Source organism: Cucurbita pepo, chromosome LG11 (genome assembly GCF_002806865.2).
Source record: "Cucurbita pepo subsp. pepo cultivar mu-cu-16 chromosome LG11, ASM280686v2, whole genome shotgun sequence".
In the NCBI taxonomy this organism is placed as follows: Eukaryota; Viridiplantae; Streptophyta; class Magnoliopsida; order Cucurbitales; family Cucurbitaceae; genus Cucurbita; species Cucurbita pepo.
This window is the reverse complement of record NC_036648.1, coordinates 3857199-3883433: the sequence shown is the minus strand read 5'-3', so window position 1 is coordinate 3883433 and position 26235 is coordinate 3857199. Positions and strand designations below refer to the sequence as shown.

General features: G+C 34.1%; 2 protein-coding genes and 1 long non-coding RNA gene across 4 annotated transcripts; 2 read left to right on the top strand and 1 right to left on the bottom strand.

Annotated features, from left to right (window-relative positions):
• The first annotated feature begins 12 nt into the window (after positions 1-12).
• LOC111805700 (DNA ligase 4) lies at positions 13-15111 on the top strand. 2 transcript variants are annotated; one of them, XM_023690881.1, is made up of 27 exons: positions 13-488; positions 1309-1400; positions 2899-2984; positions 3067-3203; positions 3934-4008; positions 4202-4293; positions 4580-4651; positions 5328-5407; positions 5565-5602; positions 5708-5714; positions 5836-5988; positions 7070-7145; positions 7280-7404; positions 7479-7513; positions 7584-7642; positions 9078-9161; positions 9988-10077; positions 10173-10221; positions 10369-10456; positions 11424-11627; positions 11952-12077; positions 12196-12295; positions 12383-12488; positions 12608-12738; positions 12843-13004; positions 13653-13802; positions 14067-15111. In XM_023690881.1, the coding sequence occupies exons 1-27, from the start codon at positions 156-158 to the stop codon at positions 14926-14928; spliced, it is 3612 nt and encodes a 1203-aa protein (XP_023546649.1). In that variant the 5' UTR covers positions 13-155; the 3' UTR covers positions 14929-15111. The 2 variants fall into 2 exon arrangements, with proteins under 2 accessions (XP_023546649.1, XP_023546648.1); XM_023690880.1 differs by having other exon boundaries at positions 9982-10077.
• Positions 15112-21256: 6145 nt separating this feature from the next.
• On the top strand, positions 21257-23337 carry LOC111804860 (transcription factor bHLH35-like). The gene is made up of 5 exons (XM_023689663.1): positions 21257-21416; positions 21510-21675; positions 21942-22160; positions 22252-22422; positions 23152-23337. Exons 1-5 carry the CDS (start codon positions 21343-21345, stop codon positions 23233-23235), a joined length of 714 nt encoding a protein of 237 aa, XP_023545431.1. The 5' UTR covers positions 21257-21342; the 3' UTR covers positions 23236-23337.
• LOC111804861 lies at positions 23215-25424 on the bottom strand. The gene is made up of 2 exons (XR_002816584.1): positions 25330-25424; positions 23215-24130 (listed from the first exon to the last, which is right to left on the bottom strand). It is a non-coding gene; the product is annotated as an uncharacterized LOC111804861 (long non-coding RNA).
• Between the last annotated feature and the right edge of the window lie 811 nt (positions 25425-26235).

The following is a 26235-nucleotide window of genomic DNA, read 5'->3' as shown; positions in this document are numbered from 1 at the left end:
GAAAGAAAAAGAAAATATTGTAGCAATGCAAATCTTCCCTGGCAAGCCACGCACATGATTCATGAACCGTCTGACTTCCCACCTCCGAGCGACTAATTCCAACCTCCAACACTGGGAAGAATCTCAAACCGCGAAGACCAAGAACTTCTCTGCCCATGACGGAACTGATCAAGTTCAGTGTGCTTTCAAGTCTGTTTGATTGGATTCAGCGAAGCAAGTCTTCCGCCAAGAAGCGTTCCAAGTTTCGTAAGTTTATCGACACCTTCTGCAGTCCTGCTGACTATTTTTCTGCCATCCGCTTGATTCTGCCCAGCCTTGATCGAGAGCGCGGCACCTATGGCCTCAAGGAGTCTGTACTCGCCACTTGCCTTATTGACGCTCTTGGCATGTCTAGAGAGTCTGAGGACGCTCTTCGTCTTATCAACTGGCGCAAAGGTGGTGCTAAGACTGGTGCTAATGTCGGTAATTTCGCTCTTGTTGCGGCTGAGGTGAGTCTTCGTTGTTCTTTTTTCTTCGTTCTTAGAAGTCAAATTATTGGCCGATTTCTGTGCTTTATGTGATTACGTTCCAGTTAATGTCTTGAATTTTGTTTGAAAATGTCTATAACTTTAGACAATTCTTAACTTATGAATTGGAAATGGAGGAAATGCAGCACAATGTTTCTGAAAAACAGTCATTTACGTATAAGATTTTGGTTTTTGGGTGTGTTTCAACAATTTTCCAAAATATTACCAAGAATGCTTCTTCAATGCTGCTGCTTTCCAGACATCCTTGAAACCTCACATATGATTCTAGATATTTCCACAAGATTCGGATGCTCCAGACATTTTTTCTATTTTAACTTGTTGACTGTTGGAATACTTCGTAATTTTACAAATACCTTTTTAATGTCTTTGAATAAATTATAATTGTCAATAGTTAGTGTCAAAGTTTATTAATTGCTAGATAGGAAAGTTAGTTGTCAGGAACGATTTAGCATATCTGTCTATTTACTCTTGTAATCTTTGATTCCTAAACTTCAGATGGATGATTAGATTAGCTTACTTTTTTAGTCTTTCTTTTCTGTCTTTAACTTGATGTAATATCAGTTGTATGTTATCGAAGAAATTTCAGAATTATTTAAAAATAGTCGACTGTTGAATCATAATGAGCATATATGCTTAAAAATGGCTGATTGTTGAGTCATAATGAGCATACATTTGTATCTTGAAATTTGGTGAACTAGAGGTCTTAAATGAATGATATGGCCTAAATTTTTGTGATTTACTTGTGAGTCGATTTATTATCTTCTTTTTCTTGCTGCTATAGGTATTGCAGCGCAGGCAAGGAATGACCCCTGGTGGTCTATTAATTAAAGAGTTGAATGATTTGCTGGACCGTTTGGCTTTAACCGAAAACAGGTTAAACCTAATACTTGATCTTACATATATGTCAATGCTAATCTTAGACAAAGGAAGAGAAAATGGCTTCTATAAATGGCCACACTTGTATGAAATGACTTCAAACATGAACGATTAAAAATTACTGAAGGAACAAGAATATACAACATAACAGAAGTAACGAGGAAAGGGAAGAACACAGGGAGAAGACAATAGGAATCAAGAGAGATAGGTGAGTTGGAAAAATAAATTGGAGATGGGAGAAAATAAAACGAAAGTGAAGGGCGCCGAGAGTTGGTGGATTGCACTCAATAGCTCAAGCTGGATTATACATATCGATTAAGCACACCTTAGTTTTTAATACTTTAAATCATGTGCTTTGTAGAGCTTTTGTAAATGTAACTGCAGTTGGGCGAGAGCATTGTTTCTTTGATGAACTGTTGATATATGAAATGTCTATGAATCTCACATCCTTTTTATAGTTAGTATTCCTTGGTTGGGATCTCTTGTATTATATTTACCCATTATTGAGTCATTTCTGGAACAAGAAAAATATTTTCCCCAAAAATATAAATTGTATGTTAAATAATAATTTATACAAAATTTGTAGTGTAAAACATGTTCATAAGTCAGTTAATAATAATTTATTTTCAACCTAATATTTAGTTTGTAACTACAACTAGTTTTATGGTTTATAAATATACTATCAAACACATTTTGAATGATTGTTCAAATTGAGATCCAGTAAGTCACTAATCAAACACATTAATTTTTCATTGTTGTTTACAATGGGAGATTACATTAATAATTGTCGATAGATCGGCCCATTAAGTTCAAGTAGACCGGTAACTTTTTATAAGTTTCCCAAGGACTAGAACCAAATTGTAACCTACTGAAATTAGTTTGGTTAATGTGTTTGTGTCCAACACTTGGGTGAACACGCAGACACTTGTTAGTGCAATAGATGTGTTAGACATTAGTTGTACAAAGTCAGAGTAGATCCAACATTTATTATACATTCATTAAACACTTGTTTAAGATACTAAATAGACATATATATGACAAAAATAATAAATTTTAAGAGCGAATTATATTAAACTAATTTTTGAGCATATAAATGCATAAATCAATTGACTTCGATTTTCCTTTTTGTATAAAAATAAAAATGATTTATAGTTTAAAAATATATATTTTAATAAACATGTCCTTGTTTTGTTCGTGTCCTAGATTTAAAAAAGATGATGTGTTGTCATATCCATGTCGTGTCATATCAATGACTTGTATCTGTATCCATGCTTCTTAGGATTGAAGTGTTAGTTTGACATTTTATTTTTCATATTTTTCTGCAACAATATGAATCTCATGTAATTTGTCTTGTTTTTAGATTTTCTCATGGCTGAAGAAAATGTATTGTGCTATCTGAGTGTCGAGTTTTAGCATAATCTCATTACACCGTGTCTCCATCTAAATATGTTTTTACTTTGTATTTCTCTGTTGTATGTGATGGTTTTAAATACAGAGCAGAGAAAACCGCAGTTCTGTCTACTCTTATACAGAAGACAAATGCACAGGAAATGAAATGGATTGTCATGATAATCCTCAAAGGTTCTAAATGTATTTATTTTTGCTACAACTATGAAATTTTCATCCAAGCTATATATTATTTTAAATTTTGTATATCTTGTAGATCTGAAACTGGGAGTCAGTGAAAAAAGCATTTTTCATGAGTTTCATCCAGATGCAGAAGACTTATTCAATGTCACTTGTGACTTAAAATTGGTTTGTGAAAAACTAAGGGATCGTAGACAAAGGCATAAGCGTCAGGTCTGTTCAAGATGCAGAGCTAAATCTTTCTCTTGGATTACTTTAACATAGGTTTCCCTTGGTTATTTTCTATCTTTGATTTTTGTCAATTGAGCAGTGTTTTTATTGATCTTTTTGGCTTTCTGATTTGAGTTTCTCTTATGCTCTAAACTTTACAGGTTTTACCTTTCATTTAACTTGTTTCTTACCAGGCAAAAGGAAAGAAAAAGTTTAACTTTTCTAGATTTTCCCTGTAGCATTTAACTGATTGGAGTTTCTAGATTTTCCCTGTAGAAAAAGTTTTAACTTTTGATTTAACTGATTGGAGTTTCTTACGCGTCCACAATTATTTGGTATGCATCAGGCATTCGCCTATTCAGTATGTATCCGCGGATAAGCACTTATCGAGTGTGATAAGTGTCTTTGTGTGAACATGTTCAAACTAAAGTGTCCTTACACATAGCTCATTATTTTTTATTTAATGGAACTTCAAAAGATTTATTCTCAATGTATTAAAAACAAATAGTAAGGTTGATGAAAATTATCAATCATGCAAACAATGTGACTGGCAGATGACTTCCTTAATGTGTGAATGAGAGAAGCATGAAATGATGAGAAAAGAAGGAAGTGATTAATGAACAATAAGAGAGTCGTGAGGATGAATTGAAAGTGGGAGAGAGATTGATATCTTTTTTGTCAATTGGTGAAGAAATTGAAAAGACCTCTGACTTCTTTTACTGTGATTTTGAAGGACATTGAAGTTGGTAAAGCTGTACGACCTCAGTTGGCTTCAAGAGTGTCCAATGCAAATGCTGCATGGAAAAAGGTATTGTGTAACTGAAACTATTTCTATATTATTTGTCTTCTGAGTTTGTTCGTAGCTTAAGCTGTTACTTAAAATCTTCAAATTGTCGAGAGTTATTGATGATTTTCTTTTTCTATATCATGCACATATCAAGTTTACTTAGAAATTTTATGTTGTATGCTCACCTTCTATACCTTTCTCTCTGGCTCTTCAGCTTCATGGGAAGGAAGTTGTAGTCGAATGCAAGTTTGATGGTGACCGTATTCAAATTCATAAGAATGGAACTGAAATACACTACTTTTCAAGGTGAATGCGTATAGTTCTTTTTGGACTCTTTATTGTAGAGTTCGATTATTTCCTATCTTCATAATTTTTCTTTTCATTTATGAGAAACCATTCATGAATCTCATACAAATTATGCTTCCATTTCAACTAGCTGTGCATGGAAATTAAAAAAAAAAGGCATTATTGGTTGGTCTACATGATTACATCTATGGTCCTTTAGTATGACTAATGTGGAACAATTGCTACTTTATTTGCATTGTTCTTGTTTTAATTATTTATGATTTCTTTCTTTATTGCTCATCTTCAGGAACTTTCTCGATCACTCAGAATATGGACATGGAATGTCTGATGTTATTGTTCAAAATGTTCTTGCCACTAGGTATATTCTAATACTTGGGAGTTGTTTTTTTTCCTACATTCTTGAAGTAGCGTGAGTTGTTTGTGAGACGTCATATTCACAATGATGAAAAGACAGAAAAAAAAAATAGTAATAATATAATANAAAAAAAAAAAAAAAAAAAAAAAAAAAAAAAAAAAGGAAAAAAAAGAAAAAAAAGAAGAAAGGAAAGAAAAGAACTAGAGGCTATGGTAGAGGAAACTACCATCAAAGAAAGTTATTAAATGAGGGTTTCCAATCTGAGATTAATTAAACAAAGCAGTATGGGTACTAAAAAGTTCTTTTGAAAAGCCCTTGTGGACAAGGACTCTTTAAGTTATCTATATATTTCTATTTATTGTGAAAAATTCTCTACTTTCTTTCCATCCAAATGAGTGGGACACAAAAAGGCTCTGACATTTTTATTAACATGACATCTAACTTCTTGTATAAGTTTTTTAATTTAAAAAAATGATGCATGTGTAATCATGTGTTTGCACTCCTAATGCTGATCTTCTAGCGGACTACTTCCTTTCTTTAAATTGGACAGACAAAAGAGGTTACTGTATTTTATGCTGCATATATGCATATATTTTATTTCGTAAGAGTATTTTATGCTGCATGTTAAAGTTCATTATGAATTTGTAGAATAGTAACTTTTCCCTTGGAATATTTGTAGGTGTATACTTGATGGTGAAATGTTGGTGTGGGATAAATCTTTAAACCGTTTTGCAGAGTTTGGCTCAAACCAGGAAATAGGTAGTCTAGCTTTGATTTTTTAGCTTCTATTTTGTGACAAGTTGACAATCACACAATCTAAATTTAAATTAAGGATCGAAATCTGCATAAATAAAACTGGAAATTGACCATATATATTTTTGCTTATATATGCACACTCCTTTCACCTCAATTGCAGCGAGGGCAGCAAAGGATGGATTTGACAGCAATCGTCAGGTTTTCCTAGTTCCTTTACGATATTTTACGCTTTCTTGTGAACTATTCCTGCTAGATAGTATTTTGACTTGTGGTATTTGTTGTCTTTCCCCTCCCATTGTGCAGTTATGCTGTATCCTTTTATTTCCTGTACCAAACTTTAAGGTTCTGTTCAATGGTTGACAAAATATGTTTATGAATTTATATCACAATAATTGAAGTTATGAGTCTTTTATCTTAACAAGAATGAACAGATGTCGCGTTTGATGTTCTTTATGTTGGAGATACTAGTGTTATTCACAGGAGTTTGAAAGAAAGGCACGAGCTTCTCAGAGGTGTTGTCAAGCCTGTGAAGGGTCAATTGGAAATCTTAGTACCTAATGGTGGTCTTAATAGTGACTGTGCTGGTAAAAGACTCATCAATTTGACGCCCTTATTTTTGTTCTGTCTAATATGTTCAAAGAAATCTATGCCTGGTAAATAATTAAATTGGTTTCATGGGGCTTGTTTTTTATTATCTTATTATTCTATTTTCTTTATTCTTTTCATCTTACAACATACACTGTTGGACTTGACCATCTCATCTTATATGTTCAATTCAATTCATGTGTATTCGGTAATTAATCTTGTCTACTTAGGGTTTCATTCTTTTATTTTTTATCTCTTTGGCCATAGCGTTCATTACACAACATGACTCTGTTCGCTAGATTTTATTATAGGCAAGTTTATGTTAAATATATACTACACGTTATATGACTATTCTGAGTCTCTGAAAGATGGTCAAGTTTCATTCATGTGGCAGTGAGATTTTGTCAGGTTCATGAGGGTGGACCTTGATTGCAAAACACCCATCTACATTGAATAGTCATCTTTCATTTTGGAAAAGATACAAAATCCGAGCATAATCATTATCTGAGACATTCACCTTACCATTGCATCATACCAATTAGCATGAGGCAAGGCCTCATTAATACTCTTAGGAATAGAGATAGAATCAAGAGATACACCAACAGAGCATGTAGAAAATTAGTAATGGTTATAGAACACAAAAGAGGAAATAACGGAAAAGGATAGGTGTACCTGTTTACCTTTGTGAAGAGCAATAGGACACTCTTTACTTTGTTTGACATTCGGTGTTGTAGAATCTTTTGGTATTGGACGTGCTGGGGGTTGTTGCTGGATAAAGTAGGTCAAGTAATAGGGGGTGAATAGGAGCAAATAAGGAAAATGATGACTGGATGGGTTAACAGAGGGCCTAGGAGGATCACTGGTATAGATAAAGAAGTTACATCTGCCCTTGACTTGTGAGGGTAGGTATACACATAATCTGGATGTAATTGATTATGAACTCTTTTTTTCACGTGGGTTCCTAATTCTTTCATATAAATGTTTAAGAACTCTACTTTTAGACATATTATAAGGCCTGTGCAATAATTTAAAGGGAGTAGGTCTGTGTAGATGATGCATCATACCTGGGCTGTCATGCAGGGGATCCTTCTTGGTCAATCAGAGCTTATAATGTTGATGACGTGGAAAGGTTCTTTAAGAGTACCATTGAAAATAGGTATCTTTTTTGCAGCCGCTACAAATAATTTACTACATAATGGTTGAATATTATTAAGTCTACTGTCTTCCAAGTTCTTTTATATTTGTTAATTTTCTGAGAACAAAAGATTATTATTGGACATTCTTCCTCAGAGATGAAGGTATTGTTATTAAGGACCTGAGTTCTAAATGGGAACCTGGTGATCGGAGTGGGAAGTGGTTAAAATTAAAGCCTGACTACATTCATGCAGGATCTGACTTGGATGCCCTCATCATAGGTCTGAAGTTTTTTGCTTTTCAGTCTGTTTGGATATAATTCATCTTTATCTTAATATTTGTTAATCGATAATAGGAGGTTACTATGGCTCTGGACGGCGGGGTGGGGAGGTTAGCTTTTCTAGATAATAAGTGTGATGCGTTTTCTTGGAAGATCAAGTCTAACATATAATTCATGAAGGTCGCTCAATTTTTAATGGGTCTTGCTGAGCGTCCACCCTCAAATGCATATCCCAGACGGTAAGATTCTCATGTCAATAGCTTGTAGCTACAAAAGTGTTGTGTTATTATTCTTTTGAAATCTAGAAACAACGACCGAGGAGTAATTGCATTAATATCTCTATCTGACCTTTAAAACTTTATTCTTCGTTTGTTGCATAGGAATGAACAAACTTATGTAGTATGATATATTGTACTCTCTTGGTTCTCATAAAATAAAAAATAAAAAACAAGAAGATATATGTATATGATCTGAGGAGCAATGTACAAGATCAGGTCAACTTTACCTCTTGACAGACTAATATAAGGCAACTATAACTCATGATATGGAAAGATAGTTGCAAAAGTTAGACAAATGATAGAGTCATAGAGGAACTTTCAGGAGATAGGCCATTGAAGCATATACCGGTACTTAGAGGAATTATGGAGAACCAAGGAAGAGCTCAGATCAGCCTTTTTGGAGGTGGAGTGTTTTTCACCAGATCAGCCTTTTTGAAGCTATTGGATTTAACCTCATCTTTTCAATCTCCCCTTATTTCCACTATTTGGAATTTCAGAATACCAAAGAAAGTCAAGATCTTCTTGTGGTCTGTGGCTCACAGAATTTTAAATACCCAGGATGCTCCAAAAGAAGTGTAGAAATTGGGCTCTCTCCCCCTCTGTTTGCAATCTTTGTTTAGAGAGCAATGAGTCCATTCATCACACATTTATCCACTCTGCTTGAAGTTGGTCTTTCCTGATGAATATTCTTTATTTCTGTTGTTGCTTGCCCAAGAAAATTGATAGTCGGTTACGGGCTGGAATTTACCCAAGAGAGCTAAATTTCTGTGTAATTTTGCTGCTAGAGCTCTCGTTTGCAATATTTGGTTGGTATGGAATCTTCTCCCCTTCAAAGATAAGTCCTCTACTTTTGATTTTTTTCCGTTGGAATGTACAGCGCACCTCTTCTTGGTGGCATCTTAATCACAGGAAGTTCTGTTGTGACTACAATCTTTCCATGGTTATAAGCAATTGGAAAACTCTTCATTAGTATTTATTTTGTTTAGGTGGGGGTTCCCTCCTTCCCCCAGTTCTTGGACTGTACCTGTTTCTCTTGTTAATATAATACAGGTTTTCATCAAATGGAAAGAAAAAAAGGCTTTTGGATTCCAAAATTAAAGAAAATGGATTCTTTGAAGTGCCATCAAAATGAATTAAATATCTAGATATAAGTAACAGCTAGACAAAAATTATTGATGTGTCTTTTAAGTAGAACTTCCAGACACTACAATTATTTTAATATGAAATTGTTTGTAATATAATTTGTTGTTTACTTAAGATAATGCCAAAGGATGGAAAAGGCAATGATCATTACTCAGTTCGGGTTAACCACTCTACTACATGTTTCAAAATATCTTTATTTTTAAAATAAGTACATTAGAACGTGGTGCTGAATAATGGGTTCTTTAAATTGCAGGTTTATTTCCTTCTGCAGAGTAGGAACTGGACTTACTGATGAGGAGTTAGATTCTGTTGTAAATAAACTGAAGCCTTATTTTCGGTATGAATTGGGAACTGTTCTGATAACCAAAGTATGCTGCCTGAGTTAATAGGTCCTAATCACCCTAAGTTTGTAGGGTTCCCATGTGATCTTTCATTTTAACCTCTTCTATGTGTTTCACATTAAATTGATATTTCATAATAGTTCTTATGGATATGATTGGGAAGAAATTGATATTTTAATTCAAGTAGTATTACTGTAGAAAAATATTGTGCATTCAAAAATAAATTGGGTGGTGCTTCCGTAGTTCTGACGTCACTTTTTTTTCTTCTTTCTTTTTGAATAATTGGAGCACATGCCTAAACAATCCTAGCTAATGAAATGAAGAGAGGGGAATGGGCTGAGGGATTGTGCCTACAAGCCTGCAAATATTTATGATGTGTATGGGAAATTGGTGAGAAGAAAGATCTGGTGAACAATGGGGACTTGGTAAAGTTGCTAATAGAATCCGAAGATTCTGAACTAAATATGAATGCCCAATATTCAGTCGAACAAGAATTATCTGCAAAATGTTAATTTAAAATAATGCTATCTAATCAGTTTAGATAAGACCAAAATATCTGAATATAAGAACATCCTGAAGTTAGAAAAACCCTGATTTATAATTCTTATGAAATTCAGAGTATGGCTTGTAATTGGTTAAAATGGTTTCATCTTCGTTTTGGAGTTCAGCCTCAAAACCAGATTAAGCGTTGCAATCATAGATTGAGCTTCGGTTCTTGCTTGTTGCTGGACACAATTTGTTAGACGTTGTCAATCTGTTATTTTTAAGCTACAATATTCTGATATATCTTTTGAAGTACTTGCTGTCTGTTGTTAGGAAAAGTGAATATCCAAGGAAGACTGCACCCAGCTTTTACCAAGTTACAAATAATTCAAAAGAAAGACCAGATGTTTGGATTGAAAGCCCTGAGAAGTTAACATTCTTAATAATTTTTCTGCCATACTCATAAAGCTTTTGATGGTAGACAGAATGTAATCTTTTATGCCTCAATTTCATTGATTTTACAGGTCAATCATACTTTCCATTACCAGTGATATACGAACTATAAAATCTGAGGTGTGTTTTTCGACCGCAATTGCTAATTCTTCTGCTTATTTAGCTGCTGTTATTCTCCAGGAATCACTGAGATGTTTAGAATCATATAGAACTGTTGCTTTAAATATCTACTTAATGACCTGGTTTTATTGATTTATGTTGTTCTAGGTCTTTGCAGCACCATATAGCCTAAGATTTCCACGCATACAACGTGTTCGATATGACAAACCTTGGCATGAATGTCTTGATGTTCAATGTAAGAGATACTATTTTTGAACGCTCTCTCTAACAAATTTACTTCAATCTTGATAGATAACAAAACCCACGGTTAAAATTGTAGTACCATCGCAGTTGTCTCCCTTTATCCATTTCATCAATAGATTGCCAAGGTATCACTATCTTTTGTAGGGAAATTACATTTATAGCTGTAGTCTTTTTAGAAAACAACAATGTGACGGTATAAGAGAAACAGATGGCTACAAGAGAAGAGGACAATTGATCCACGCTCTGAAATGAGAAATAAAATACTTATATAAGAAAGATCCATTTAGCAGTGAAAAGTCAACCCGGAAAGGATAAGAAAGAGAAAATGAAGAAAGAGTGTGGAGTTGAGAAATGTTGAGAGCAAGAGAAATATAATTGCAAAACCATGAAGCTTTTCTCTTGCCTCCCTTAAATGGCTAATTGAACTAAACTCTAAAATAACACACTTGTATTCTGTACTCATGCTTCTCTTGCAAATATTATATGATTGAGGTCTGGTGATTACACCTGAAAATGTTCTGTAATTTGCAATTTTTAAGTAAACAGAGATTTTACATGATGAAAAAAAATGGTCGTACATCTTTCTGTATGTGTACAGGAATTTTTCCTGACTTAACATGTAAACACAGAATTGCCTGGTTACCACGGCCGGAAATTGTTGTCTTTGTAATTTTTTTTTCTTGTTAGTTGCGCTTTCTTTTCTCTTAGTAAGGAAACAGAGATTTTACTTGATGAAGAAATGGTGATGCACCTTTCAATGCATGGACAAAAATATGTCCTTACCTGACTTTGAATTGTACTTAGCATTTTAGATGAAGTCTTCCATGCAAATTGCCCAATCTTTAGTAAACTTAGCAATCATGTTCCTGCTGGCTAAACGTAATGTTAATTTTAAACTTTCACGAACAGTTCTTGTCAGTTTTTTTTAACTACTTTTCAATTTATGTTCCTTGCTGCAGCTTTTGTAGAGCTTGTTCATTCAAGTAATGGTACCACACAAAGGGGCACAAATAATAGTGGCTGGCAAGATAGTAAACGAAAGTACATTAATTCCACTGGAAAGGGAAGGAAAAAGAGTGTTTCTGTTGTTCCTTCTCATTTACTTCAGACTGATATTTCAGGCATTAAAGGGGACTCCTTGATTTTCTCGAATATGTTATTTTGTATCCTAAAATTTATGAGTTTTGAATTCATCTTGCTTTGTTAAATTGTGGCAGTAATCATTAGCCTTTTAAATGGGTATTAAAGCCCGTACGTTCAGCTATAGAGCTGCATGATGGGAATGTTGACAATTTTTATTTTGGCAACGTTCAAAAAGAAATAAGCAAACTACTTGAGACCATAGTGATTTTTTAGAAAATATTTAAGGGCAGACATGTGAGAAGTAAAATGTGGTAACGAGCTTTTATGATGTTAAAGATGCTCGGAAACTTGCATTCTTTTGTCGCGTTTGAAGATATGTTGATTTTGAACCTTGACATATGCAGACATTGTTAATGTGCCTCCAACCCATTCTCTCGATTCCTTGCACAAATTGATAGTGGAGAATGGGGGCACATTCTCTATGAATTTGAATAATTCTGTTACACACTCTGTTGCAGCTGATAGCAAAGGTCTCTGTCTCTCTCTGATTTCAAACGCTTATCACATATCCAGCTCTACATAATTGTCACTCACATGTTTTGAACATGCACGTGCTTTTGCAACTTAATTAGTGGAGAAATTTAACAGGCATCAAATATGAGGCTGCCAAACGTCATGGAGATGTTATACATTATTCTTGGGTGTTGGAATGTTGTTCCCAGAAGAAACTACTACCTCTAATGCCCAAGTAATGCCACATTATTCATCAGTTGTTTTGGAAAATCCTCCGCTTGTTAATTGTATATTACAATGTTCAAAATTCATGCTTTTCTAGGCATTTTCTCTTTCTCTCTGATCACTCAAAGAAAAAATTGGAGGAGGAAATTGATGAATTTTCGGACTCGTACTTCTGGGATCTTGAACTTGCAGACCTGAAACAGGTACACCTACCAAAGCTCTTATCTAGTCCTTTTTCTACAGGATAACCTTGGGGGTTGCAGGTTTTTTTCCTACTCTCTCTCTCTTTCTCTCAATGGACATCTAACTTCATTTCTGTCAGCTGTTAAGCAACGTTAGTAGATCAGAAGATGTGAAAGCTATTGACTACTACAGGGAAAAATATTGTCCAAAACATGAATGGTGTATTTTTTCTGGGTGCCAAATTTACTTTCATCCTTTAAAACCATCTTTGTAAGTTCTCTATATCCAATCTGCCAAATTTAACTGATTTAGCTATGAGTTTTGACATTATATTGATAACAGTGTTGGATTTCCGTGATAACGTTCTCTTGTAGGAAATCTGATTGGGATGCCCTGTTGGAGCTTTCAGTAAGGAGGTTGAAGGTTGAAGTTTCCTTCAGAGGTGGGAAAGTCAGTGATGATCGTGTTTCTGCTACCCACATTGTAGTCTTCTTTATACCTGGACCGCCTGTAAAATATGAAGCAGTGTTGAAAAGGTAACAACTGTCATTAATGTTCTTTTGTGTGTTGCTTGAGGATGCTGTTAGATGCTGTCACGTGATGCATCAGTGGGCCATTGTTCGATGTTATACCCTTTACTCCTGATGTTAAATATGTCTGATGGTGTGTTATAATGAAAAATTACTTTGGATAATCATGGAATTCTGTGCAACATAATTGTATTCGCTCAATGTGTGAAAGTTTCTAGTCACGTAAACTTGGTTGAGACTCTACGAAAATGATAATCATGGAATTCAGTAGCATTTTGACATCATCGGTTGTAGTGTAACTGTACTAAGCAAGAACTAAGTCTCATAAAAAATACATTTTCGTAGTGTTTTCTTAATTAAAGTGTGGTTTCGTTTGAGAGAGGGCGAGAGGGCGGGAATAAAAAAAGAACCTTTATAGTTGTTTTCTGGTATGTGAAGTCAATATGATGATCTTTACATTACTTACTGAAATAATCCATATTTTGGATATACGACTTCATGTATGATACAATGCTTTTCTCCCTTGATCTTATGACTATCTTAACTTGTTTCTGAGCCTAGTTCACAGATTTCATTTTAAAACTGGATTATGTTTAAAAGATGACGGCTTTATTTCTTGCTTGAATTCACGACTATTTACGTATCATTTTGCAGTTGCAATGAAGCAGATAAACATGTCATGTTGAAGGATAAGACTCATATTGTTGCACATCAGTGGTTGGAAGACTGTTTGGAGAGGGCCCAAAGGTTGCAAGAAGATGCATATAGCTTGAATCCCAATACGAAAAAGTCGATCGAAAAGTTGTAAGTTTGAACACAAGAACTTGAGATAACTTTTCGAGCATTTCAAGTGATGAAATCGGAAAAAGTTTATACACAATCATGCATTTAGTTTTGAAATTTACTCGAAATCTGAATCTAAATCTAATTCTATTGACATTAGTATCTTCAGATTTTTTTTCTTTTTTTTGAAGTTGGATTTCTTTAATAGATATACAGGCGTCATTTGGTTCTGGAATGGCATCTTTACTATAACATTGTTGCCTTTTCTTCTCTCTGCTTCCGCAGAAACTCTGGAATAGGCTCTGAGACACCATCGGCCTCAGAAAATATAGACAATCAGCAAATTCCTTCTGCTTCCAAGGAGTATAAAGATCTGGGAGGAAATGAATCTGCTTCAGGACAACACATGCTCTCACATTCAACTAAGAGATCTGGTGGAAAGAAAAGAGGAAGGCCTGCTGCAAGTAGCATGCAAAAAGGGAAATCGAGTATCGAACAAGTTCGAAGAGTTTTGCCCCGAAGAACCAAGGGGCCTGCAAAAATAAATGAAGTTGAATCAGACAGCAGTGACCATACTAACGAAAAGACAAATGCAGAAACTGGAAATATTGGAACACTCTGCAGTGAAAGCTTAGGAAAGAACGAGTTTCGAATGCTGGAAAACGAGAAATGTGTCGAGAATAAAAGAGGAAGTCCTGAAAGGAACACACAAAAAGGGAAAGCAAAGGTGGAGCAAGTTCGAAGAACTCGGGCACGTATAGCCAAGGGGGACGGCAGTGACTATACTGATGTGAAAACGAATGCAGAAGAAGCTGAAATGGAGAGAGGAAATGTTGGAACAGTATGCAAGGATAACTCAAAAACAGAGGAGCTTAAAATGCTAGAAGACTGTGATTGGAAACAAAAGGGGAAGGCCATTGAACAAATTGATGTTGCTGACCCCAAATCCAAGAATTCTGAAAATTCTGAAAAGCTTGAAGTCATGACTGATCCTCTTCAGGCCATGTTATTAGATATGGTTCCAAGTCTAGGAATGAGTGAAACTAAAAGTAGCAGCAGCAGCAGTTCTGTTCTTGAGGAGAAGCAACCAGCTAAGAAGAAAGTGAGCTACAAGGACGTTGCCAGTGAACTGCTTAAGGATTGGTAAAACGTGCGTTGGGTTTTACTTAATTTGTTTATATGTTTCTTATGTGATGGTATGAGAAAAATTCATAAGGTGTCATGTTTTGTAATTTAATCGCTGCCGGTCACCATTTCAACACAAGATAATTTATGGTGAGTTTAGGGTGACTCTTAAAATGGTGTTATACAATGGTCGTTCAATTATGGAATTTGTGTTTTGTGTTTGTTTGTTCTCTAACCTTTTAATAACGTTGTCAATTGGTCCATAAACTCCTAGTTTTGTGTTGTATAGGTTTCTGAACTCAATTGTATCTATTAGTAGAGATGTCTACGAGACGGGAGCTTTTCCTATTTCCATCCCAGCCATTTATTTCATTTGCAAAATTTTCCTATTTATTTTTGTGATGATCGGATTTTCCGTGGGTAATTTTAAAAATATATTTATGTTAGTGGGACAAGGCGGAAGAATGCCCTCCTGTTAGGTGTGGATTCCTGTGGATAAGATAAAATTTATTACATATAAATTTGAATGTCATTTTTTTTTAATCTTAAAGTAAGAAAGCTACTTTCTCTATTTTAGAAACAACGAGACGGTGTTTTTTTCATGTATATGAGCTTGACGAGTTGGACATAAGAGATAAATCTTATTTCTATTTTATTATAGGAAATTTAACGAAATATATTAGTAGTGTGAACTTAATATTATTAATAAGAAATTTAAAATGATGTGGTTTTAATATTTCTTAACTAGTTTTGTCTTTATTTTTTAAAAAAATATCTATGGACCATAACATTTTATCCATATTTTTTATAAAAATGAGACATCTAGGTTCCATTCCTTATCCACTTTGTTTCATCACTTCAAGACAAGTACAGTTTATAAACCTATATTTAAATAGGTGGTGTAATTAATACCTTTCATCAATAATCCAATTTTAAAAAATGAATTGTTAAATTTTATTAAAAAAAAAAAGAAGAAATTAATACTATATTTGAGTGTCTTCTTGCTGGACGAGATTATTTTTGCATGTATTAGTTCTTCTTATTGCATTATATGTTTTTTTTTATTAACTTAATTTAATCATTTTATTATTTCGAGTATTTAATCATTTTAACTATATATTCACGACTCGACTTCGACACTTTGAATGTTTTATTAATTGACTTTTGAGTATTTTGTTAATTAAAATTTATAACCGATAGAATAATTGATATGATATATGAGTGATAGAACTCTAACAAAACCAGATAATATGATATATCAATGATAAATCTATTAATACAAACGAATATACCCAAATAATGACCGATAAAGTATGGAAGTTAAATACCATACATTAATACATGCATGTTTATGGAAGCTTTTCAAACAAATTCAAGCATCGAATGGTTCAAACATATAATTAAGATAACGAGAGAGAGAAATACTCTTTTTATGGCCTCTATTAGAAGTTATCACTCACGTGACTAAAGATGCGAGATCCTATATCAGTTGAGGAGAAGAACGAAATATAGAAATCTCTTCATAGTATACACGTTTTAAAAACATTGAGGAGGAGCTTGAAATGAAAGCCTAAAGAAGAATGTCGGTTAGCGGTGGGTTTGGGCTCTTACAAGAGTTCCTTTACATCTACATAGAAAAAATGCTAAGAAAAAGAACGAGGGTTTAAAAATACTCAGTAAGTAACTTCATTATAGGAATTGAAAAATGTAAACGCATGTAACATTCAACGTGATTGTAGAAACCTAAATTCATGACTATTATGGGCTCTGTTCTCATTCCGGTATATAATTAGATGCATAATACTTCTCTACATATGTCAACGCACATGCATATGAACTTACTAAGATAAGTCTGTTATCGTATTCTCTAGGCATGATTATCAGTCTGGGCATGTGCATGTGTAGTCGAAGTTGGAGGAAAGAAAAATGTACGTGTCCATATAATGCATGCTTGAAGAAGTAATTCATGATCACACGGGTAACAACTGAACCCGGCTTTTGTAACTCAGATTCACATCAATTTCTCTGAGCCAGTGTCCTCCGGTTTGGCATCCTTCCATTGATGGGCCAAATCGGCTGGCCAGTGCCTTTTGTTTTATTTTAATGCCTTCTCCCAATTGGCGTTGTGCTGAGTGCAGGCATTGGATCGGTCTTTGGGTGATGTGATCTCGAAGGTCGTACTTAGCCCATCCATAAAAATAATACTATGATGAGCTAAATCGATTGAAGGATGGGTAACTTCTCCTATCGGTTGGTTGCATGTGATGTGTTGGAGAGCGTGGCGTCTCGATGAGCCAGGCTAGCAGGGTGTTATGAACGTGCCCTATAACTCTTGCACGTGTTGTGTCTTATGATTGTTAGTTTGCTTATTATGTTATGATGAGATATGTCATGTTGACACATTATGTCATTCATGAATGCAATGACATGGAATGAATGAAAGATATGTATTGTACCACAGATACATGTCATGATTTTAAGATATGGAGATCTTATGCATATTGTATGTTTATGTGCATCGGGATATTTCTCTGTTGTTATTAGTACAAACACGTATCTTACAACATTTATGTTTGTCATGATGTCATGATGCGATTTTGTATATACCACAATACTATATGCGCGCTCCCTTCTCTCCATAGTATAACCACAACATGAGTGTATGCTAGTCGAAGGCAAGAGCCATGTCCAAGGGTACGTATATGAGTTTGCCTAGGAGTCTACATGCGAGTGCGTGGGCCGTGTGTAGAGAAGTATTGCACATTTAATTCTACCCAAACTGAAAGTTGAGATCAAAGTCATGAAAAGATGATTTATGAAATGATAGGTCCAAAACATGATTGCATATGATTGTATGTCCTAATCCCAACAGTGGGATCACTTACTGAGTATTTTAAAATATTTAAGTCACGTGCTACGCTTAATCTTCAGGTAAAAGCAAGACACATTTGCACGAATGACGATATCATGGTGATGATCAAGACTAAAGTTAGGATAGATGCATTTCATGGTATCGGTATTCCTTATAGGTTAGATCAATGCATTGTTTTACTCTCTTCTTTGATTTATTTAAATTTGCACGTTATTTGTTTTTTGCCGTAATTCTTTAAAAAATTTATTATGAACATATAAGACCATGACATCGTACACGATCTTAAAACTGTAAACAGTTAGAAAACTCTTAAACCGCTAAAACATACAAGAAACTAACCTAAAATACCCAAAATTGACCCAAGAAAGCCTAAACCAAACCGGTCTTAAACCACCCTGAATCGAAGGTGAGTAAGCTGAACTAGAGCTAAACCGGTAGCTTAGGTGTGAACCAACGGTTGAGGGAAGAACTGCCTGCGAACTGCCTGCTGGACCACGTGCATGGGCATTGAGTTGGGCTTCGCGTTTGGACTGCCCACATGCCTGAGCCTAGTCTTTGGGCCTAGGCCCAATTAATTGAGTTGGGTTGCATGTCTGGGCCTGGACCACGTGCTTGCCAACCCGCTGTTAAATAAATTATATTAAATTATGTTCAAATTTATGTTTAATATCTGGCATGACCTGATACCATGTCAGGAATGACAAACTTCCACAATAGTACGATATTGTCTACTTTAAACATAAGCTCGTATAGTTTTGCTTTTGGTTTTTCCAAAAAGACTCGTAACAATGAAAATGTATTCCTAATAGACTCATGATCGTTCCCTTAATTAGTCAACGCGAGACTCTCTCCCAACAATAATTTTTTCTTCTAATTTGTTCGAGACGTTAAAGTACTTCAATTAAACCATTTTAGTCCATTCATTTGGACCGGTTTTATCTATTTTGACCAATTTGACTTCTTTTTAACCTTTTCAAACGGAGTTCAATGGTGTTAATAATATTTAATATAATTTTAATGTCTAATAGAGATTTTAAAAATTATTTATCTAAAATCGAGCTCGAAATTGGGTAAATTTAATTATAAAATAATTCCGATCCGAGGGATGCTTATAAAATAAATTTAATTATAATTTATTATTGGATTGATGATAGGAATATGATTAAAATATATCATTAATTACACTGACTTGAGATTTATTTGTTTAATTTTATTTAACTTATCTTCAATTTTTAATAATTTTAATATATAATTTTCATCAATAATGATATAGGTATACCTATAGTTCAACATCAATAAAAATAAATAAATAAATCAATCAATTTGAATTTATTTATTTAATTTTCTTTTAAAAAAAAATCATGGAGTTTCACAATTATAATAATCTTTGGATCTATCAATATTTATTAAATTGATATTCCAACATTATTTATACATTGCTTAAAATAGTAAAATAATAAAATTAAAATATCCTGATTTTGTCTAATTTTAAATCTTCCCTTTCCAGGATTTTTGTCGGGTAGTGCCGAGTCGACTCGCCCCATCCCCCCGTGTGACTCGTTCCAACTCCACTTGGGCCCAAATATATATATATTTTTTTACTTTCGAATATTTATTTTAAAAAAGTAAACTTTTTTTAAAGTTGGGTTATTGTAAATATAGTCCTTTAAAATAGTTGCTCCTATTGGTTACTTACACACTATGGTTCAAGTACAACCACTGTCTCGTTGCTTCAAAGTGGGGTTAGTGTTACACGAGTTAAAATAAAAGACTTCTCACGTGAGACAACCTCATTAAGATGCACGTGTCATAGTATGACCTCAACGTGCCAAGGTGAATAGTGGGTAATGTCGAGGTCGCTTATAACTTGACCCAAAACCTTTAACGAGCAAATCCATCCACACTTCAAAGACATGATCAACATCAAATCTACAATTTCTCACAAAAATATGTTTTACTCACCTATAGAGCTTGACACCATTTTGTACTCAACACTAACTTAAGCATCAAAGAGTGTAAAATTTTGTGACAAATCAAATCAAGTCAGGACCGTCTAAATAAAATAAAAGATACGAAATTAAATTATTTAAAGCAAAGGTTAATATTATATTAAAAACTTGGAGGGGGCGAAATGTTCCATCCCAATGATTATTCAACTTTTTTAAGGATAAAGTATTTTTTGTCTTTTGGGTGAAAAATCATTGTGCATTTTGGACTCCTCTATTTTTTGGGTCCACTCTCCCAAAGTTGCAAATCTAGCTTAAATAAATAAAATATATTTTTGTAATTTTTTTTTTCACGTTTTTATTAAATCTTTTAGAAATTATAAATTTAGTCAAGTTTATTTTTTTAATATTATAAACTCTTTTTAATTTTAATAAATATATAAATTAATAATAGCCGAGATTATAACTACTAGTATCTACTACTCTTTTGAATATATATCAACTTCGTTGACTACGCTTAGTTTAGGAGTGTTGTTGGTTGAGTTGAAAAAAAAAATCTTATATAGATTAACTATTTTAAGATTGGTCGAGTTGACTTGACAAAAATAAAAATTAATACGCAAAAAGAATTGTATTTTTTATTTTTTAAAATTTCAACTCAGTTCAAACCGAGAAAATATATAATTTAAAAAAAAAAAAAAAAGGGGGGGAAAACAACTCATTCTTACCTGTTTTGTCCAAAATTGATGAGCTAATAGTAACGGATGCATGGTACTTAAAAAAATAATTAAATAAAAAAAAAATTGATAATCCCAATTATTGTAGACCGTCCATTTTTCTTTTTCTTGTCAAAAAAATAATTAATAAAAAGAATAATATATTTTTAAAAAGAAACTCATAAAGAAATTAACCACTAGAAGTCGAGAACGTTTATCTCGTGTCGTGGCACAGCCAACCAACCACAAACGAGAAGAAGACAAGACAAGGGCACGAAAAGACGTAAATACCCTTCACTGAATTCCTAGTTACCATATATATAATTTTGAAGTTTTTTTTTAAAAAAATTAGAAATTAATGATTTGAATTATTAAAATATCTAATATATATATATATTAGTGAAATAGGTTAAATTAAATTAAATTAAATAAATCATATTGTTTAAAATTATGACCGAGTTAGTTTTTTAATTATTATTATATATTCTGTCACATGAATTAAAAAGAAAATTACCCAAAAAGGAAATGCGAGAGAATAAGACAAGAAAAAAAAAATAATTTAAAGAAATGATTTTAAATTTATTGCATTTATGGAAGAGAGAGGCATGACCGTCTGGCAATTGCTCGTTGACCCAGAATAGAATCCGGTTCACACGGTCGGAACACTAAAAAAACCGTCTTGAACTTTAAGACGGTTCGGTCTTTCCGGGAAGCATCTAGCTGCCACAACCCACAACCCACAACCCACGTGGGTTAATAAAAAAATTAAAAGAAAATTAATTAATTTTCTTCCCTATAAAACCCTCCCAAATTCTCCCACTTCTCCCACCCAACTCAATTCCTCTCCAATCAGAATCTCCATCGCCGCCGTCTTCTCCGGCCATCCGCCAAATTCGCCGCCGATGGAGAACATTCTCGACGAGTATCAGTACTACTGGGAAACGAACATGTTTCTGCAGACGGAGGAGTTCGACAGGTTTTGATATACTCTGTTTTATTTTTATTTTTATTTTTTTTTTATTTTTATAAATCTCTGCGAATTATGTTCGTAACGAAATGGGAATTTCAGTTGGGGAGTGGACGAAGCGTTTTACGGTTCTTACGATTCAAGCTCGCCGGACGGAACGCCGTCGTCGTTAGAGGCGTCGAAGAACATCTTGTCGGAGAGGAATCGGAGGAAGAAGCTGAACGATAGGCTTCTGGCTCTCAGAGCTGTGGTCCCTAATATCACCAAAGTAAGTCAAATTATTATTATTATTATTATTATTATTATTATTTACTGAAGAAAGTAATTTAAATTGTATAAATTATAAAAATAATATATCTATTGGGATCTGCGTATACTGAAATAATTTCGCTGAGGATTTTAATANTTTTTTTTTTTTTTTTTTTCAGGTGAAAGATTATAATAATATAATTAGGTGAGACAAAATAAAATTTAATATCGAAAATAGATTTTGTAATTTATTTTGCCACAACAAATTGGAATCTATTAACGCAGATGGACAAGGCATCGATAATAAAAGACGCGATCGAGTACATCCAAGAGCTGCGAGCGGAAGAGAAGAGAATCGAAGCGGAGATCTCAGATCTGGAATCAGGCAAAATCAAGAACAGAGCAACAAACGAAGACGATGACGGAATCTTGAGGGAGAAGAGAACGAATAAGAATCGGCAAGTACCGGAGCCGCCGCCGTCTTTCCCGATCGAAGTTCTCGACGTAAGGAAATTGAAATTGAAATTGAAATTTCTAGGGCTTTTTTTTGTGTGTTTTTAGTTTGAAATTGAGATTGTTGGGATTGTTTAAGCAGTTGAGGGTGAATTACATGGGAGAGAAAACGATGGTGGTGAGCTTGACGTGCGGAAGAAGAAGCGACACCATAATGAAAATCTGCCAAGTTATTGAATCGCTTAAGATGAAGATTATTACGGCCACTATCACCATTGTTGCCAACAAGCTTTTGATCACGCTCTTCCTTGAGGTCAGTCCTCTGTTTTTCTTTTTTTATTTTCTAGAACCCCATCACCTGTACAGCTCTGAGTTCTTTCTTTATTTTTTCCTCCCCAAACCTCTGCCCATTCTTTTATATTTCCCCATTATTATTATTATTATTATTATTATAGATAGCTAAGGTTGCAGCCCCATGATTTAGATCAGGGGATATGGAGTGAAGAGTGATGGGGCGCCATGGGGTATTTGCTCACGCTTTTGTTCTATCAGATCCTGTTATTGTCTTCCACTATCGTATCCTACCCTTTCATATGATCAAAGAACAAATTCTCTCAGCTTTTCCATAATATCCTAGCCCTCCATTTCTTTCCGTCTTTCCCTCAAACATGTTTATTTGGGAGAGATTTCCACACTCCTATATTAAATGCTACATTCCCTGTTCCCCTTCCCAACCAACGATGATATCTATTTATCTCTGGACTTTTCTTTCGGTCTTTCCCTCAAACATGTCTATTTGAGAGATATTTCCACACTCCTATAAGAAATGCTACGTTTCCCGTTCCCCTTCCCAACCAACGATGACACACTACCCACTGTCTAACTCAAGCCTAAAAGAAACGGTCTATTAACGGTAAGTCTGAGCGGTTACATCACTACTCATAGAATGAAGGTCAACCATGTAGAACAATGTTTACTGAGGAGGATAGAGGATAGGAATCCTATCTAATGTGTATGTTATTGTGGTGTTTGGTGACAACAGGAGGAGATAGCGGAGGAAGAGGAAGTAAAGGTAAAAATAGAAGCAGCAATTGCAGCAATTAGTGACCCACAAAACCCTATATGATGAGCATTTGGTGAACCACATGGACATGTTTTGTGTGTCTCACAGCTTTGTCATCTAACTAATATTTAGTACAATTGTTTCTCCTTTCTCTCTCTTTCTCAATAGCTTTTTTTGTGGGAAAAAGTCAGAGAATATTCTTTCTCCCTCACCAGACAAGAGAAATAATAATTTTAGAGAGATAAAATGGTGAAAATGATTGTTTTGTTTATGACACTAAATACATGGTTCAATTATTGGAAAAAAACAATAGGAAGGACACCTACTAAAGTATTTGAGATCTCATATAAAAATCAAATCTTTTTCTTTTTTAAGAAACAATAGAAACATGATGTTGTTTAAGAAAGTTGACAATTTAGTCATGGTAGAAAAAAAAAAAAAAAAAAAAACAGTGAAGACTAGACCTGGAAATTTGAACCAGATAATGTCGCTGGCTAGCTCAAGAGGGAGATTCTCCAACTTCACTCTAACTGTATTCTCAATTAAAAGATAAAGTTCGAATCCCCTATTTTAATCGAGGACAATCACGCTTTTCTCGTGGTATGGTCTACGGCCTCTGGGTCCAAAGGTTGGGGGTCATGCTTCCTGAAGTCTTACAAATATTTAACTTACTCTGTCATCATGTTTCCATTATTCTTGACTAATTGGTTGCAGCTAACTCAAAAAGTGAGTAGTCTCCAAGGTCAATATCACCGTAGTTTGTGTCAGAGGTATTAGCCATTGTGGCACATGCCTCAATGGTGGTTCTCCAACCGAATGATTTTGGGTAGGGTCTGCTCGAGCCAGAGTCACCCATCTCCTTCCACCCTACCCTATTGCATGTTGTTGTGCCTCTTCTTTGAGGCGCCATCATCTAATATACACTATTTGGCTTAGGAATATGCTACAATCTTGCCTACTGAAAGCCAGCACGTTGAAATATCATAACAATAACGACCCCAAGCAAGCATTATTACAATAAGAACTCATAACCACGTAAACTATACTACTTTCTTCATTTGATATTTGATAAACTTAAGGCTCTCATAGCAATTTTAACAGATAGGTTATTTCACATCAAAATATTCACAAAATAATTGAAGTAAGACATTAACGAAGGAAANAAAAAAAAAAAAAAAAAAAAAAAAAAAAGAAAACAAGAAATAAAAAACTTACAGGATCTGTAACAAGGCTTTAAGCCCATCGCTGTCTCTATAGCCTTGTTATATATATTGAACACCCTCATCATGCATAGAAATTTAGGCATCATTTAAAAATATTGAGCAGCAGAAATAAGTATAAAAAATGAAAAGTAGCCCCACTTGCATGCTTCAATTACCTAAAAATTATTGTTATTTATCACTTAATACTCGTTGCTTCGTTCACTTGATACTCGTTGGTTCATACACTTAAGTGTACAAATAGTTAGCTCTTGTTGAACCAACTAGTGACCCAATCAAAATAAACCGCTCACAACTGCATGTAAGTTGACGAACTTGTGGTCTCAATATAGTATTTGATACTATCATAAACATAAGGGAAGTGATCTCGTACCAAAACTAACTACGGATACATATGTCGGCCAAACAATTGATTATTAGAGGTTAGTTGATGAACACCTAATAGTTTCAACATAATCACTTGAAGAACAACATAATCACTTGAAGAACAGTAAACATGTTTATACATTAAGTCCTACATGAGATTATAACAATTCAATCGAATAAGAAAAATTTCAATCGACACCTTACCTAAATAAATATGCTACGCCATAGCTAAGTCTCTTTTCAATTTGTGAAATCTAAGATCAAACCCTAAAACAATACCTAAATCCAACATTAATCAAAATAGACCTAGAAACCGAAGAAAATAGAACCAAATCAAATCGGTCGAACTGAAAACAAGTAATAAACTCAAATCGGACCAGTCAAACCAACAAGCACAGAAGAAAATCGCGATTGGCAGTGGTGATTACTTCCTCTCACGCGAAACAGGTGGTGATGCTTAGAGATTTTATCCACAAACCGCGGTAGCATGGTTCACGATTTGATGGTGTGTTGTAACAAACAATCCGGGAATAAAGCAGAGAGAAAAAGAGGAAAATAAAAGAAATCTTACTTGCAACGTGTTCGTTCAAAGCTGGTCCCGAGAAGGAGCAAAAGCGAGCAACGAACGAAGGGCAGAGCAAAAGAGAGAGAGAGAGAGAGAGAGAGAGATGGTAGAGAGAGAGAGAGAGAGAGAGAGAGAGAGAGAGAGAGAGAGAGAGAGAGATGGCCGAGAAACACAAGGCTCCCGCGGCGCGAGAAGATCGAGACAGGGGAGGGAGAAAAGTCAAAAACGGAAAAAGGGGCGGCGGGTGAGAACAAGATGCCTTTTATAGCTGGGGTTCTCCTTTTCCTTTTTTTACAAAACGCCACAAAATTTTCGAATTTTTCCTTGGGATAAAAAAATAAAAAATAATATTTTAATTAATTGAAATTTTGAAATATTTAAATTCCTGAAGATAATTTGAAAATTTGTTACAAACTATTAATGACTATTTATTTCAGTAAAACTTTAAGATGGTTTGAAATTTGAAATAATTAATTATAAAGTGATTTTTATTTAATTATAATTAATAGGTATATATTTAAATTGAAGGGTAAAATAGGAATTCAAATTGTCAATGTTATTGCCATCTTAACACGTTTGTTTATATGGTAATAAGTTAGGAATTTTTGTCCTTTGTGTTAATTCATTGTGCTAGAGTTAATTAACTAGAATAAAATATTAAAAAATATAAATGGTTTTTTTGGCACTGATTCCAAACCAAACTAATTTTGTAATTATCCGCTTGTTAAATTAATAAAAATAAAAATTTGTCCATTATCTCAAAATACCAACTTTTTTTAAAAAAAATTTAAATAATATTCTTAATTTTAATTATACTTTAAATTATACTTCCCGTCATCGATACGGTTAGTACAAATGGTCGATGGTGCTTCAAATTAACCTCTTGTAACTAAACATGCTTCGAGACGTTGA

Coding starts and splice junctions, on each gene's coding strand:
- LOC111805700 (XM_023690880.1), top strand. CDS start 156: ATGACGGAACTGATCAAGTTCAGTGTGCTTTCAAGTCTGTTTGATTGG. Junction 7,405..7,478: donor CTTGGATGCCCTCATCATAG/GTCTGAAGTTTT, acceptor AATCGATAATAG/GAGGTTACTATGGCTCTGGA. Junction 12,296..12,382: donor CTACTACCTCTAATGCCCAA/GTAATGCCACAT, acceptor ATGCTTTTCTAG/GCATTTTCTCTTTCTCTCTG.
- LOC111804860 (XM_023689663.1), top strand. CDS start 21,343: ATGGAGAACATTCTCGACGAGTATCAGTACTACTGGGAAACGAACATG. Junction 21,417..21,509: donor CAGACGGAGGAGTTCGACAG/GTTTTGATATAC, acceptor TGGGAATTTCAG/TTGGGGAGTGGACGAAGCGT. Junction 22,161..22,251: donor TCCCGATCGAAGTTCTCGAC/GTAAGGAAATTG, acceptor TTGTTTAAGCAG/TTGAGGGTGAATTACATGGG.